Source organism: Micropterus salmoides, unplaced genomic scaffold (assembly GCF_014851395.1).
Source record: "Micropterus salmoides isolate LMB-PRFRI ecotype aquatic unplaced genomic scaffold, ASM1485139v1 Ms_hic_scaffold_7, whole genome shotgun sequence".
In the NCBI taxonomy this organism is placed as follows: domain Eukaryota; kingdom Metazoa; phylum Chordata; class Actinopteri; order Centrarchiformes; family Centrarchidae; genus Micropterus; species Micropterus salmoides.
Window position 1 is genome coordinate 9,213,318 of NW_024044459.1, and position 16,715 is coordinate 9,230,032.

Sequence of the window (16,715 nt, forward strand, 5' to 3'; positions counted from 1 at the left end):
TGATTGGATGTAAAACGTATTGCTTCAAATGCAGCCAATAACCCTAATTAAAAATGTGTTGTTCCTGTTAACAACTGTCACCCCTCCCCGCGATGGTAAGCATGGAAAAGGAGCATTGAATAAAGATGCTGATTGTTGATTTCACCTCTTAGTGTTTGCATGTGGGCGTTTTTATGGGAATCTGGATCTTTCTGATCAATTTGAGAAGTACCTATGATCACGTTTCACATTTTACTGTGTGTTTTACATGTAATGTGGGGAACTGGTCTTGGTCTTGTCTCAGTCTCGCCCTCCCTCGGTATTGGTCTCGACTTGGTCTCAGCCCCTAAAAGTCTAGGTCTTGTCTCGGTCTCAATAAATCCTGGTCTTGGTCTTGACTTGGTCTCGGTTTGGTGCGGTCTTGACTACAACACTATCCCTCAGGAGCTGGATTGGACGTCCATTCATTGGGTGGACACAAACACCACTTCAATGGGATGATCATGCCATTCACCCCGACAACTTCGTTTGGTGATAAAATTACAGAACTTGTGTTATTCAGCATGTTGTGGAGCTCTTCTTCCAAAATAATCAGGTAATGCAGCTTTAATGCAGCTTTAAGGCTGCATTAAAGCTGCATTACCTGATTATTTTGGAAGAAGAGCCAAGTTTACACCAACTTGATACGTGACAAACCGCAGCCGTCTTTTGAACTGAGCCAGTCTGTCAACGCAGTGTGGGTGAAAGTTTTACGGTAGCCAGCTATGGCTGTGCAGTGAGTAAACCTCACTTCCCGACGCCTTAACAGACGCACTAGCGACCAATACTAGGGCCCATGGGTTTTAGCCTCCTCGCTAGCGCATCCGACTCCCATAAACGAGGCTGCCGGTTTGAGTCAGGACCGTGCAGCACAACTCAGGGGCGGTCACGCAAGCACAACTTAAAGCAAGCAAAAAATTTAAACCTGGCTCAAATTTGGTTCAATGCAACATGATGTCATCTGGCTAGGTGCTGCATTACCAATCAAGTATGCAAGCGCACATTCCTGGTTGATTACTTTGTATTTCTACTGTTTACGTCCTGCCTGTGAGTATTATAAACCGTTGTGCAGTGTTTTGGTGTCTGATAAGCCTTTAAATGCATTCATCTGTCACTTCAGCTGGACTTATCATACCTCCTGTCTCATTGGCAACTTCAGCAACACGCCCCCAACAAAGCAGCCCCCTGCTCCCGATATGTCATTTACCTAACCGTTTCTGGTAACATCTTCAAATTGCTTAAGAGTTTCATTTCATCACTTTCAGTTCTGTGAATGTGTAATGGGCTGATGTCAGTATCATGTAATTTTTTAGACAAATGTTAACCCCCCTTTAGAAAGAATATGCGGTATATGAACATTTATAAAAGGTTTATAACAAACTATAATGTCAATGTAAACATATATAAGGCTTTTTTATTTTTATTCGTTTAAAGTAAAGCTTCCTTAACTGGACTTCGGTAAATAAACAGAATAAATGACAATATGGTAAAATACAGTTGTAACACGTGTCTTGAAAGGAGAAGTTAGTTGAAAATACTGCACATTAATAAACTCTTATAAATCTGGTTATACCTAAATTATTTATATATTTATATACAGCTTAAATAATATCAAGAGGGGTTAAAGTGTAACCAAAAAAAGCTGCAGCCTTTATGTGGGTCATTAGTTATGTAACAGCAACATCAAACATGCAAGAAAGCAAGGGTTAGAAAAGAAACAAAAAGTGAAGCACGCTAAACTTCCTACATTTTCTCTCTGCTCCTTCTTATACCTGTGAAGGCCGTACGAATGCCAGTTACCTTCACCAGATGACAGCTCATCAAGATGATCGACAGAACCTGACCGACTGAGTGGGAGGATGGAGATGCAAACAACACATTTAAATGATTTATCAGTTTTTCCTATATAGCCCAAAATCGCAAATTTGCCTCAGAGCTCTTTAAACAAGACCTCAGGCTGACTTGATCCCCTCCTATCTGAAGATCTGTGATTGGATGGCATCTCACATATCTGAGATGCCAACAGCGAGTCTAACAATGCCAGAAACATCACCAGGGGATTGACTTCTATTTTAAAAATCTATTAGACTTGTTAAGTTTTTCATGTGGCTGCTGATTTGTAGACTCCAATGGCCAGAGTGAGAATGACGTTGGCAGGGAAAAGGTTGGCTTCGTGCCCTTCCTGTTGTCTCAGTTTGACAGCTCCTAACAGGAGGAGACAGTTGAGGTCAAGCCTCTGTGCTGTTTCATGTCGCTGTGAAGACACAAGACTATAATGACGCTTAATGGGATCAGATTATCATCAGGGAAGCATCTATTGTTTCAAATCTATTTCCATTGCAGACGCGTCGCATTGTGATGCAGGAGTCAGATTTTTCTCTCAATTCAACCTGAATGTGTGCTCCTCTTTGTGATGTTTTTGTGTTGGAACAATTTTACTAGTTAATCGAAGTCGGCAGAAATTGTTAACCTAACATCAGAGCAGTTTTAAAGACAAGTCTTTAAATACAAATCTTTCATGTCTCTGAATGCTGACCATTAAAATTACACAGCATTTGAACAGTGTGGTGTCAAAGCTGATTGGTTTTGGTCTCGACACTGAGCTCAATGAACAGATCAAACATCAACCAGATTTGACCAACACACTGTACCGTTTTGAATTCACAGTTTCTACCATAAATTAGATTTACTGAGTTGGACTAAATAATTTATCGTCACTGCACTCAAAGCATAATATTGGCTTATTAATCACGATGACTTCCACAGATAGACTGCATAAAAGAAGTGGACCCTTCCACCGTTACGTCACCCGCTGGGTTTTGGACTACCATTTGGAAGCCATGTTGATTTTCTGGAACCAGATGTGATCATATTTGGACAAAAGGTCGGAGCACTATACACCCACTATGACGGTTATATGTGTGGCTGTATGTAAGCATGTTTATGTTAAATTATAAGTTATTATTGTATGCTAAAATGTTAAAATTAATGTGGACTCTTAGAAGATTAGCCAATGAGCTAAAAAAAATAAAATCCATGACAGTATACTTACACAATACTGTAGTGCTAAATCTGAAAGCTAAAAGGTAAGATGCCAATAATTTTAAGGAGCAAAGAAACTGAATCTCTGCTTCTGATTTATTCACCAACTAAATTTCTTTGAAGGGAAATAATCTTAATCCTGTCTGATCATCTCATCAACCAGTCAAATTAAAAGCACCTAATTTGAAATTAACATTTAGAATTGCAGATTTTTATTAGCAGATAAATGGTATCATTACTTTGCCTGTAAAGTGCGTCCTAACATGATTTACCAATCAATACAAGCCGACTGTGGCCCGGATCACTAGTAAGAGCAGAATGACCTTTTGTTCTGACACAGTCTCATTAGGTGAAAGATTCATCTGTAGGCCTGAAAAGAAAAGAAAACATCCAGAAATCCAACCTGTCTGCCTGCTTTCCTGACTGTCCGGTAATGATCCTTGCGATCCCAGAAGACACCTGTCCTGACCAGCAGTCCACAGGTCCATGGGCTGCTGCACCACATCACGACTTCCCTCAGAACCAGGCCAGAAACCTCACGATCCAAAAACCCATCAATGACCCTCCAGAGCTCCCACTCCCCTCGTCACAGATTGGCCGAACCCCCTGCCTACGCTCTGCTCATGCATATTTACTTTACCAGCTGTGTCAACAAGAAGAAACAACACCAGAAAAAATTAACTTTTGCTGGAAAAAATGGTAAATGGGTTTCCAGAAGCTCAGCAGGTCTGTTTATGTCTGCGAAAGGTGAAGTGAAACCTCAGTGTCAAACCTCCACAACAACAACACTGCAAGACTGGGATGTTCAGACTTTCACACCGTCTAACAGAAAATGAAAGCTAAAGATGAAGCAATTTCAAAGGGACTTCCCTCATTAACTACAGGAGGGAATAACCTCGATCCACAGGCCGAATTCTAACATACATAACGTCAGTGTTTGCTCTAACAACTTTGACAGGTAATCAGCCATTATCGGAAGCATAAACAGCCTTGTCGCATTCAGCTGGTTGAATACTGACACTGACATGTGAGTTGCAATTATTCACGTTCTGAGTCAGCTTAAAAAAACATAACATTTCTTGTCTGTGTTTTTAAGGATTGGCTGCAGCAACACTGACAGACGTATTCCAAGCACCATCACATTTATCTGCACAGAAACAGAAACAGCAACAATAAACAATTGAGTACTATTTGAGTGAGAATACTGATATTAGTTTATATGTCATATGTGAGATATGGGTGTGGTGTGGTGGTGTGTGTGTGTGTGTGTGTGTGTGTGTGTGTGAATGCAAAAATGCATTCTGGGAAATATAGTAAATAAAGAAAACACAAGGCAGGTGGAGGGAAAACTGGTTTACCTGAAGAACAACTTAAAATAACAAACAACGTGACCATCAAGGATCAGTGAGATTGGACTTTCAAGTATCCAAGGAGAGATTTTATTTTTACATTTACAAGCGCCCTGTTTCTGCTGAACTGGAAAAAAAACCCTGCATGAGAGTGTTTCCCAGAGACAGAGACAAGAAGAGTCTTCCCATTCACACCCAGTGAAGCAGCACCGGCCTGAGCTGCCTCCTCTAACAGCCTCTGGATTTATTCCCTGCCATTATTTCAGCCAGCAGAGCCATTCGGGTGCTCCTCCGAGGTCCTGGCATTTAAAAATGCGTTCTCATGCCAACTGCAGCCAACTGGGAGATCACTGGGAGAGCAGCTCCGCTCTGAGGCAACCTGACAACCGTCACCAAGGCTCAGAGAGAAAGAAATCCACCTCTCCCATTTGTTTTGAAAACGGTACTTAGGAAACATTATTCCCTGACAGTATTATTTTTTATTGATTGATCCATGACATTCATTTGATTCACTTGACGTCAGTGTGTGTTTGTTGTTTCTTTAAGTTGTGTCTTTTTGAAGTGAGCTATTTCTGTCAGCACCACGGGCTTCTTACCTGACCTGCACTAATGAATGGATGCATCTGTGCTTTCAGGCATTTACATTGCTGCCTCTACTGTCACAACACAAAGCTAACTTAACAACCAAGTATGTAAAGTTTTATTTACTTTAAAATGTTTCCACTTTCGGGCTCAAACATGTATTTAAAGGCTTTTTTTGCTAAGTTTAGAGGGTCTCTTTGGAGCAACTGATAACTCACAGACATCTGAATGGGACATGGTTTAGTTCAATCATGTATTTTATCATGTGTTTTTTATATAAAATCAAAACATGAAAAGTAACAAGTAACTGTAGCTGTCAAATAAATGCAGAGAAGTAAAATGCACATCATTATACTCATAGTGGTAACGTAATGTAGTGGTAGTACATATGAAGAAGCAGAAAATGGAAACATTCAAGTAAAGTACAAGCAACATTTTCCTTAAGCACAATACTTAAGTAAATGTATTTAGTTTCTTTCCAACACTGATAGATAACATGAAGCAATCAGGTAATGACAACAGTTAAGACTTATTGGCTTGAACATAAAAACTAAATTAGTCTACATTGAAGCTGCAATATGCAACTTCTTGTACATGAAAATGATAAACGAACAAGGTCTGTTGCAGATTTCTGTTTGTCTGTTACGCTGTGTTCAGATCTAAAGCCTCTCCTTCCATCTTTTCTTCACAGATTGAGCACTGTGCTTATATAATATTGCAAAATTGCAATCAACCAAATTTTAATTTCAGTCATTTAATCAGACTTCACACAGGTCCCTCTGGAGAGATAAAAGGCTTTATAAGACCTTTTCCACACATGCAGCAGTACTCCCCAACACCTGAAAACACACTGACGTGTTTTCCTTTAATGAAGTTGAGCAATTTCAGGGCGTAAACCAGCTTCCTGTGAGCGCGGCCAGTTGTGACATGCAAGTCAAAGAAACAACAACAACAACAATAACAGAGGGAAACGAAAAAATAATGAAGCTACACATAGTAAAAGTAACCTTTTTCATGAATCTGCCTGTTGCTCACATCACCTCCACATCCACCCGCACACATGTTCCCAAATCCCACTGTATACATACCCGCCCTTGAGCCATTGTTCCCTGCTAAACTGTCTATTGTGCTAACCAAGCTGTAGCTTTCCAGCCCTCTGTCTAGTTATCCTGCCTGCCTTGTTTTTTGACCCTTGCTTGCCCTTTTCTGACTTTTGCCTGCCTCCTTAAGCCCCATTGGACTTGGTTGTCTATTCTGACCGCCTGCCTGTTCGCTGAACCTTTTCCTGACCCAGATCAGTATCAGTTCATTTGTGGGGGCTTTAGGGACCAAGTGGGAGCTAAGACTGAGGGTCTAACAGTACACTTACTGCCTGAGGAAGAAAATCTGCATACTGTTAAAAACAACAACAAACCTAAACACTAGGCAGGAGTGTGATTGTGCAACAAATGTAAATATGGCTGCTCCTTTAGTCAGATTTAAGAGTTGATCATTAGTTTCTACAACAAACTCTATACTCCACTTAAGGATGCTCATCATTTGCTGAAAACTGACAAAATACTTCCTCGGAGAATCAACACTTAAGTGAGTGCTCACAAGGAATATTATCAACAAGTCTGCAGACATCCATTCATTTCCTTTAGAGCCGACTGACAGTTTGACAGCTTGATCACTTGGCTGCTGAGAACAATTGGCTGCTGCTAAACTTCTTACCATCACTGGCTGTTTACAAGTAATCAGATTTCTGCTCTCTCTATCTTCTTGTTTTGACCAGCTTCATAAACCTTTCTTCGTGGCAAACTGGAGAGAAAGCTGACAAGCTTACTCACGGTAAATATAACACAAATCTCTCAGAACGGCGGCATAAACTATTGGGGCTGATGATGAACTTAAAAAATATATTTTAAAATTTTAATTAACACAACTCAGTTACCACAGGCTGAATAATAATGTGAACTCAGGAAACCCGCGCAACATCATAAAGGAAATAACAGAACAGAACTAACAATAACCTAATTATTTTGATATAAATAATATAAATACAGTGAGTTATGCAACATTCAAGACTTTAACTGAGGCATTTAACCCTTTTAGAAATATTATTTGAAAGTTTTCAAATTTAGTTTGACATTGTACTTCACCTAGAAGTTATAGCAATTGGAAGGCTCTGCGCAACCATAGTAAACCCACCCTGGTCATTTTCATTATTTTTGGCTAATTATACAACTCAGGGCGGGAATGTACAAATTAACTGATTAACATATTTGTTGCATCTGGTCGGACAGGACAAATTACACATTTACAATTCCTGGCAACCCTCTCTTGTAGAAATGACCTTTAGATAGTACTACTTTGTTTAATTCAGTTATGTTAAGGTAATAGTTGGCTGGATTATCTTCACAAGCAACATTTTCAAGTGAATAAAGAGCTGAATTTATGTACAGCTCTGAAGCAGTGTGAGTCCCATCTGTGGTTAGAGTTCGGCACTTTGGTGAAAGTTCGGGAAAGGTTATGGTTTTGGTTAAATGTTACTTAGTACATCATGCCTCATGCACTGTAGACTTGTTCCATTTTTAAACCAAGGCCGTGATCTTTCCTTAACCTTAACCAGGAGCTGCGAGTGCCTAAACATAACCATAAAAATAATGCTCTAGTCAGTGTAAGGGGATATTTTTTTTGTTAGATCAGATATTCTGGTAAAAAAAAACCTAGTAAAATACATCGTCAGTATTGCGACCTGCCAGATACGTTAATTATAAACATGTCCTCATTTTGTTAATAGAAAACATATTCGGTTGGCATTACATTTCCATCAAAACGTATTTGCTAAATTTAATTTCTAGTCCACTGACCTAAGTACCCAGGTTTCCATCCAAATGTAACGCATATTTTAACAAAATTTCTAGAAAATCAGCTTTTTTTGAACAGGAGGATGGAAACACGCCTGTAGCTTCATCCACCGGTTACCTTTTTTGTTATGTCCTGTTTTATTTTGAAAGCACCTTTCCTTTTGTGTTTTTGTTAACTTCACTTCCTGTCTTTGTATGTTTTCTCAATGGATGCATAAAGAAATCGTTGGAGGCGGGGCTCCGTTCATTCCAATGAGAGCTGCTTACTGGTGCATGAAGCTGAAAAAGTTTGACTTTGGGGTTTTAAATTATCAGGACTACGGTTTGCCCACTATGTCATATTGGCATCAACGTATGGCACACTTCCTGGGGGATCAGTTTTCCTGTCTGTGTAACTGAGTGCCCCACCCTTAGTTCCACCTGTCCCTCGCTATCCTCACCTCACTTGTGTATTTAAGTATGTGTGTTCCCCTTGTTAGTCCGTAGTTTGTTTTCATGTCAAGCGTCCCAGCCCTAACTCTATTGCTTTGTGTTTTTGGACATGTTGCCTGATTTCCTGGACTTCTTTTGGACTTTGACTATTGCCAGCTCCTTTCTCGATTTGTTTGTCTTGTGTTGGACTGCCCACCTGTTTTTGACCCTTACCCTCCTCCACTCTCGTAAGCTTGTTTACCCTTTTGTTTTATTATTAATAAACACCATAAAACGGAACTTGCTCTGGCGGGTGTTCTGCATTTGGGTTCAAAACCCTGGTTGTACTGTGTCTAACCCTAACCCGGATGACATTACTATGAATTCATCAGCTGTAATTTTCTCAAACTTGACAAAGTTTCTCCAGAGCCACAGAAAACTTTATACAAGTGTTTTCACAACCTTGTGGTTTCCCTTTAACATAAAACAAATCTTTAAGACTACATGCCATGATTTTATTTCACCCAGCAGGACCATAAAACAACAACAGACTGACAGCAGGGAGCAGAGTGGGACTTCATTTGACCCCAGAGAAGAATTCAGGCCACAAAAAACAGATCAGGTGAAGGTGCTGTAGCTGAGAGACACTGACAGGGTGTGAGAAAGAGAAAAGCAACAGCTGACAGCACAGCAGAGTATCACAACTAATTAAATATTATTGTACATTACATGCAACAATATAACCTCAGGTGCTCTACAGATGTGGTGAAAACAACTGCTCAGGGTCATGTACAACAAGCTAATCAAGTTAATACCCAGACCAGAAACAACAGGATGTTATTCTGGCTCTTGTATCAAGGTTTTCATGGCTCTGCAGCAGGTTTAAATTCTGCATCAAGTACATGCTCAGTATTTCCACAAGTGGAGATTCTTTGTGGAGTCAACTGACAATCAATTCAATCAGTTCTTTTGAAAAGGAACTGCAGACATTAACCTGCTGCTATAATATAGGATCCTGGCTGCAGAGTTTTGCTCCCATTCAGCCCCAAGAGCATCAGTGAGATCCAACACTGGTGTTGGGTGATCAGTTCTGGCTTACAGTCTCTGCTTCAGTTCATCCAAAAGGTGTTGGATCAAGTTAAAGTTTAGTTTTTTTTATTGCACAACAATTACAGTGAAGCAGTCGTCGTCAATGAAATTCTTAGTTCCCATGCTCACCCCAACAGTGATCATACATATGTGTATTTATGAATTAAATAAAACATGTTGGAGATGGGGTTGAGGTAAGGGCTCTGTGCAGGCCAGTCAAGTTCTTCCATATCAAACTGGAAAAAACATTTCTTCATGGTCCTGGCTTTGTTCATGGGGGTATTGTCATGTTGAAACAGGAAAGAGACAAACAAACTGTTGACGCAGAGCTGGAGGAAAACTCATTATCTTATCTAACAAATCATTGTATGCTGGTGCCTTAAGATTTCCCGCCAGGGGCCTCCAGAATACGAGAAACCAGATCTAAGTATATCGTTTGTGCACAACGGTGTCCACATACTTTAAGCCATAAAGTGCATTTTTATTAGCACTGATAACAGATATATTTTTATGGGAAACGCTGCCATTTTTCTTTATTTAAACACTAAATAAAGAGCTATAAAAATCACCACAGAAATCTAAAATAAGCGGAACCTCCAGAATTTCGCTATGTCACGATCGCAATTACTAGCACAATTTCAACAAGTCCCCGTGAATTCAGTGTAACTTGCAATCATTGCCATTTCCCGGAAAATATGGTCATCCAAAATATGGTCATACGGTATGCTGGTTTATATGCATGGTTAGGGCAAGGAAATCCTGGAGGGACTGTTGATTTAACTATAATTCTAAAGTTAAAAAAAATCACATCTACCTATGAAGTTTCAAACGTTGCAACTTTCTTCACAATTTTTTAGGAAAAGCTGCTGCATAATCAGTCATTTTATTACGCAACAGTAACTAAAAAGCCCCTGCGAAATCCTGGAGACTGGAGCTCCATTTTAGTCCAAAACCTATAAACCAATGTCATTTAAATTGATGACAAAAGCAAAACTACTCAGTGGGGAAGTACTGTCTCAGAAAAAGAGCCTCCGACCCTCTAGGTTTAATATCAGGCTGTGCACAATAAAAAAGGGCTTTGATCAAAAACAATGTCAATCAAATGCCCCCCACAACAGCAGATGATCTGTCTGTCAGGAACAATCTTACACAGGAACACACTGGTTAGGTGCCATGGGATTATTACAGACATGACCAAACATGTCAAAAAATATCAGCTTCCTCTTTAGGGGGATGGTTGCCTGGTTGTGCAGGGCTTGGTGGTAGTGGCGCACACACACACACACACACACACACACACACACAAATATATACAGCTGACCCCAAAAAATTCCAAGTGAAGCAAACAACCTCACACTGAACTGTCAAGGTGACAGATTTTAGTATTGGATAGCCAGAAGCAAATCCAGGCAAACACAATCACCTGAGGGCAAACTGAGAGTGAAGATGAGGTGAGAAGTTACCTGGTGAACAGCAGAGAAGGAAACACAACAACAAAAGATTACAGCTGCGGTGAAAACCTTTAACCTGGTGGGCTGACAAACTTCCAACTCATTATGCTTCTAGTGAGTCATGTGACTTTTGTTTACAAGCCCTAACTGGCTGTTAATTGATCCGAGGTGTGAAACAAAACAAACCAGGTACAAAAGTGCAGCAGAATCAACTTCTCTACTCTGGATCTGAGGTTTACACTGTAAACCACACACAAATACATTAATGACTCGCATGCAAACACTCATACAGTCTTCATTTACATTTACACTGACATGTACACACCAAAACACGCACATTTATTAAGACCTACCAACAGGCTCACATTGCGGCACAGGACAAGTACACACACACACACACACAATAAATACTTAAATGTACTCAGCAGCATACGGCATGTCACTCATGAGTGCACAGACACCTACACACAAACACTTTCAGAGTTAGATATGGGCATATACACACATTTGCACACACATATGCAATTACAATTTAATATATGCGTACCCACACACACATAAACATATAATGTAGCACATGCATAACCTGTGTCACACAGACACATGAACATGTACACACATGCACACAGCCAGCAGTCTGCGTGATGTCGGAGCTCACCAGGTCGTCCAGGATGGTGACGGGGAAATCGAACATGCACATCTTGACAGGCTGAGCGAGGGCTCTGTGCAGGCTGAACAGGGACTTGGCTTCCATGCTGCACACTGTACGCACCGCGCACTCGCCGCTCGCAAAACAAATGTACACCACCAAAAATTAAATTATTAAAAAAATAAAAATAAAATGAGGGGAATAAATGAAGAAGGAACTCCCCGAGCTGGCTGCTCACTTGCTCTGCCTCTCGCCGAAGACTGCAAGAGATCCGTCTCAGGGAAAAAAAGAGGAACCCCTCCACCTCCTTTTCTTCTTCCCAGCCACCAACAACCCTGTACTCTCCTCGCTCCCCCCCCCCTTCCTCTTCTCGTCTTTCCTCCCCTCCTCCTCGCTCCCTCCCTCCCTCAGCAGGGAAAGCCTTAACTGTCCGCAGCTGCTCTCGTCTTTCCGTCTTCTGGAGGTATTGCCCAACAGCTCAGCAACGCTCAGCTGTTATACCAAGACCGCAGTGTGTTTGCATTCTCTCTCCTCTGTAACGTTCAGGCTGAAGTGTTCAGACTTGCCACATAGCTGAATGCGTCTGCCAGAAGAAAAAAAAAAACCTTGCCAAATGAAATGCAGCAGGTACACAGAGGGGTTCTGAGGTGCCGTCTGACTCTCTTCTGCTTCATTATGCTGCAGCGATTTAATCAAGAGAGAAGGACCGGCTCTGTTTTGCTCCTGTAGTGCCAGACTGTCTGTGCGAGCCCATTAAAGATGAAGCAGGGTGACTGCTTCTGAGGCTGATGTATGAATCAGCCTCCCCCTCTCATTAATGTTGCTGGTAAATGTGAAACCAGACGTTCTGGCGGGATACCAGCCCACTTCTGAAAATTGTTTTCTTTTTTGAATATCTGTTGGGATGAAAGCAGCCGTTCTAGCTGCTCTACGGAGCGTTATTAAATCACTGATGCTGTTTAGAAAGTCACGGCTGTGTGCTTCACCTGTCACAGACTCAAAGAACACTTGTCAATCAAACAGCGGGATTTCTGATGATGAAACATTGTTAGGTTTGTAAGGTGGCACCCCTAAGCCACATCTTGGCGAATGCGTTAGTTTACTGGGAATACAGCCTGTTCAAAGGTACCCTGTGGAGCAATATTTTGATGAGTGGATCCCAAATTGTTTCTCATGCCCTATTAGTTGTACGTGAGGATGCACATGAAAGTGCACGAGCATGCAGTTGATGCACTTGCTGAACATTTCACTCCACGTGCCAAGTAACACAATGCGGTGCCAGTAAAAATAAAAAAATATGCGTTTCCTTTGCAGTTTTGAATGTCACACACACATTGTTTTGTACAATGCTAAATCCTGAGCTTGTTGTGTCTAACCCTGGTCAAAATAACCATATTTGAGGTCAATAACCCAAATGTCATATAAAGAAATTGCGTCAAAACAACCAACTTTTTTTTCAGCTTCAGGTGTTTTTCAGCAGTAAATACTAAAGCTTTCAAGATGAGTCACTAAGCACCCCTGATAAACATGAAAGTCTCCCAGATTATCACTTTAAAAGTACAGAGGTCACACGTATGAGTGATGTTCATGGGAATCTATCTGATCATCTGTGTTCTTCTGTCAGCTGTCCTATGTTTGACAGCTCTGTCTAATCTGACAGCAGATAAGACAGTCCTAGGGTCCAATGACCTGTTTTGCTTGTATCTCTAAACAAACAAAAAGACATTTCATAATAACATATTATGAATCAGGCTAGTTTGCACCGAATCTTGCTATGTGTGTACACAACTAGACCTGCACCGATTAGTCAATTAATCGATTACTCGATCGACAGTTGACAACTATTTTAGACATTAAATCAACATTTTAATAATTGTTTCATTAAAATGCAAAAAACATTTCACTGTTTCCACCTTCTCAGACGTTAGGATTTGAGGCTGTTCTTTGTCATAAGTGATAGTCAACTGAATCTCTTTCATTTTTGGAGACAAAAACAAAGCAAGACGTGAAGACGTCACCTTGGGCTGTTCTCAAATTATCGCTAGCCGTCTAGAAAGTGCGAAGTCGCAGGCAAGTGTGTGACCAACGCTGCTTGTTTTGCAGCCACTTGTCGCCTACCTATTATAAAAAAGCATGTCCTGAGACTTAATTTGCAAAGTTTGGTTTGAATATCCAGGTGCTCAACTACGAGCATTTCTTTGCACCTCAGTAAACACACTGCAGCACTTCTGCTGTGTGGAAACTAACCACATCACACTACACTGAGGGTTCTGGCTGCATTTGAAAAGAAACTAAACATTTAACTTCACAACAAACTGAATACTCTCAGTCTGCATTAGATGTTCAGTCTGCTGTATGTAGATGAGTGGTTCCCCACAGCAGCAGAATCAGACTGCATCAGAAACATCTTTCCCTCAAACTGGACTGGATTTTGACATTTTGATTATCTTTCTTCATCATCTTTTCAGCCTGAACCCGAAGGCTTAAAAATCCTCCTGTAAACTCTCAAAAATATTTCTAGTCAACTTCGTCGTATGTAGGTCACGCGGCTTTTACCCCAAATGGCTGATACACTGATAGAAAGGAAGTATGTTTGCTTTGACCTGAAAACAACTGCCTCAGAGCTGTGAAAACATATCTGTATTTGTTTTTGAAAGCCTCTGAGGTTTTTTTCCCCTATCACACAAGTCATGTCAAAGGCGCTTTGACCACTTTGCTTTTGTTTAATCATCGTGCAAATGTGCTAATGTCAGCAACCACGCTATGTAATTATTAACTGTGAAAACTTTGGGGAAATATATTGCAAAATAATAACACAATGCTAAATGAGCATAACAGCATCATGCTCACTCATTCCACATTTTAAAGCTTTTCTTTCTTCCGCTAATATTTGCATATTCGCAGGACAGTCTAAATATTTTAAGTGTGCTCTGGCTCCAAGTGTTGGGGAATTTACACGGGAATCAAAGGCAGAATTCAGGCCTGATTCAGATGCAAATGATGTTCGATGTCGAGTACAGCAGCGAGTGAAGACGAAGTGCTGTTGCTTTTAAAAACAAAGAGACAGTAGAAGAAGAAGGAGAAGAAGAGAGCGCAGCTGAAGGAAAAGAGCAAGAGGGCCTGAAACACCACTGGGAACTGCTTATAGATGCAGAGGCCGTCCCACGGCTGAATACTGTAGGAGAGCCGTTGTCATGGAAACAGGGAGGCAAAGCCAGCTCTTCATAGGGCTATATTAGACCAACCCCTCCTCCTCCCTTCCTCCTCTACAGATACCAAGCCAGGACAGGAAGCCAGTCTGTAACCTGCAGGCTCGCTTCCTGTAGACTCGGACAAAGACAGGACGGGCGGTGCAGGTACACAAGAGGTTAGTTCATCATCTGCACTCAGTGTGCAGTGTCATCTTGTCTGGGTAAATGCTGCTTTGAGACGATGATGAGGTGTTAGAGGGCAGGTGACGCTACAGTCCGCAAAACCTTTCAGGACGACACGCAACAGGAGAATAAGATCAACAACATCGTAGGTGACTATAATAAGAAGTCTGGATGTAAAACTTGTCGTAACATTTAAGACAAGGCTCTGGATGCAGTACATACAGGGAATCAAACAAATTCAGCACACAGTATGTCTAGAATCTGTTGAACCGTACATCTCTGTGTTTGCTGAGTTCAGATTTTATCTTGTGTTTGTCATCACAGCTGGTTACTTTTGTTCTATTGTAAAGCTGCTTTGGTGGAGAAGCATTGTAGGTGGGCCTAACGGGCCTGGGCCTGCCCACTTGTACAACTGTCCCATACTTAATGACTGGACATATAATCAGCTTAAATTTGGGGTTTCGGTTATTGCGTGCGTGCGTGCGTGCGTGTGGTAGTGGTAGGGGAGCGAGTAGCTGGGTGCTCAGAGTTTGGTATACGATTTGTTAGCCCGAGCCTGAATTCTTTATATGTTGTTTATGACATATTTTATATATATAATATATATTATAATTATATTATTATATTATAAAATAGTGTGTCTATGTGAATTGTAAATAATTATAATCACCTGTAATTAAAGGATTTGGGTTGTTTTTCTCACAGTGTGCTGTGCATATGTTTTTATCACCGGTTCAGAATGATGTCACTATCAAACCCTGTCCTAACATCAGACGATCTCTGTCCTCACTGAATCTGTTACGTAATGTAAACAAACCACGTACCTGTACCTAAACACTTAAGTAAAAGGTGGGTGAGTACTTGCTTTCTTCCTACGTTTTTACTTTTTAAACAGAAAACACTCTTCTTTTTTCTTTTCAAGCCTTAAAAGGGGTGGGTCTGCTGGGGGAGGATTGTTTATGCTTAGTGTGTTTATGGTTTTTGCTTGCTGTTTTGTGCACGTCTTACTTTAAAAGCAATAAATAAAGTATAAAAAAGAAAACACATGTTTTATATTGTGATATTTTGGAGTTTCTTTACTGGAAATAACACACAATGTAGAACAGCAAGTTCTAGAAAAACATTCATAAACAACAAGACACGTTAGTCGCCTTCCACAGCATGATTTCAGTCACTTATGTTTTACAGAGAGTTGGAAAGCGCCAAAGGAAGGCAAACAGTATCAACTTCTGTAATTAAAAGGCGCAGCCAAAATTATTTTGGCCCATCCAAAACTGAAATACATCCCAAGTCTCCAATTTTATAAAATTGTCCAAAATGTCCTTTACACTTTTCTAAAGTCAAAGTTCACACACATCAAATTGTTTGTTATGACCATCCAATAGTTAAAACTCAAAGACACTCAGTTTAATATCATAGAAATCTAAGAACACCACCATATACTTGTATTTGAGAGGCTGCACCCAGAGAGTTTTTACCATTTTTGCTTTAAAAATTAAGTAAACAAACATTCTCACAATCAAAAAGATGAATTTTCTGATCATCAACTAATCGATTAATTGACTGATCACTTCAGCTTTAATAAGGTTTTCATCCCTAGGTGTTCAATATGTTTTGCAGTATTGAAATTGGCATTATAATGCCGTTATAGTTTTAGTAAGGAGGTAAAGGGTCGATGCCATAATTTCCTGATGACGAATGTATTAATGCTTTAATGTTTAATCCTAACCCTAATGATAATGTTGAGTTTAAAGCTGAGTGTTGTTTGTAACTGACAGATTCTGTGTTAATGAGTTATTAACACCTTTTCATGTCTTATTACTAAACACAGCTCTGTTTCCGAGTGCAGTCTCTGAGGGAGAGGAGCTCAAATACAATGTAAAAACCATGTAACATTTGCT

At 40.4% G+C, this 16,715-nt stretch overlaps 1 protein-coding gene across 4 annotated transcripts in view; it reads right to left on the minus strand.

Annotated features, from left to right (window-relative positions):
- Window positions 1-16,715, minus strand: part of LOC119892250 (ral guanine nucleotide dissociation stimulator-like) — a 63,834-nt gene that overhangs the window by 39,209 nt on the left and 7,910 nt on the right. For 2 of the 4 annotated variants that reach the window (XM_038704431.1, XM_038704429.1), the window contains exon 1: window positions 3,464-3,702. The exons of 1 other annotated variant lie outside the window; for it this stretch is intronic. In XM_038704431.1, the coding sequence (XP_038560359.1) occupies window positions 3,464-3,565 (102 nt within the window). In that variant the 5' untranslated portion in view covers window positions 3,566-3,702. Of the gene's footprint in view, window positions 1-3,463; window positions 3,703-11,449; window positions 11,711-16,715 lie in introns of those variants that run through there. One more of the 4 variants, XM_038704430.1, reaches the window with a different exon arrangement.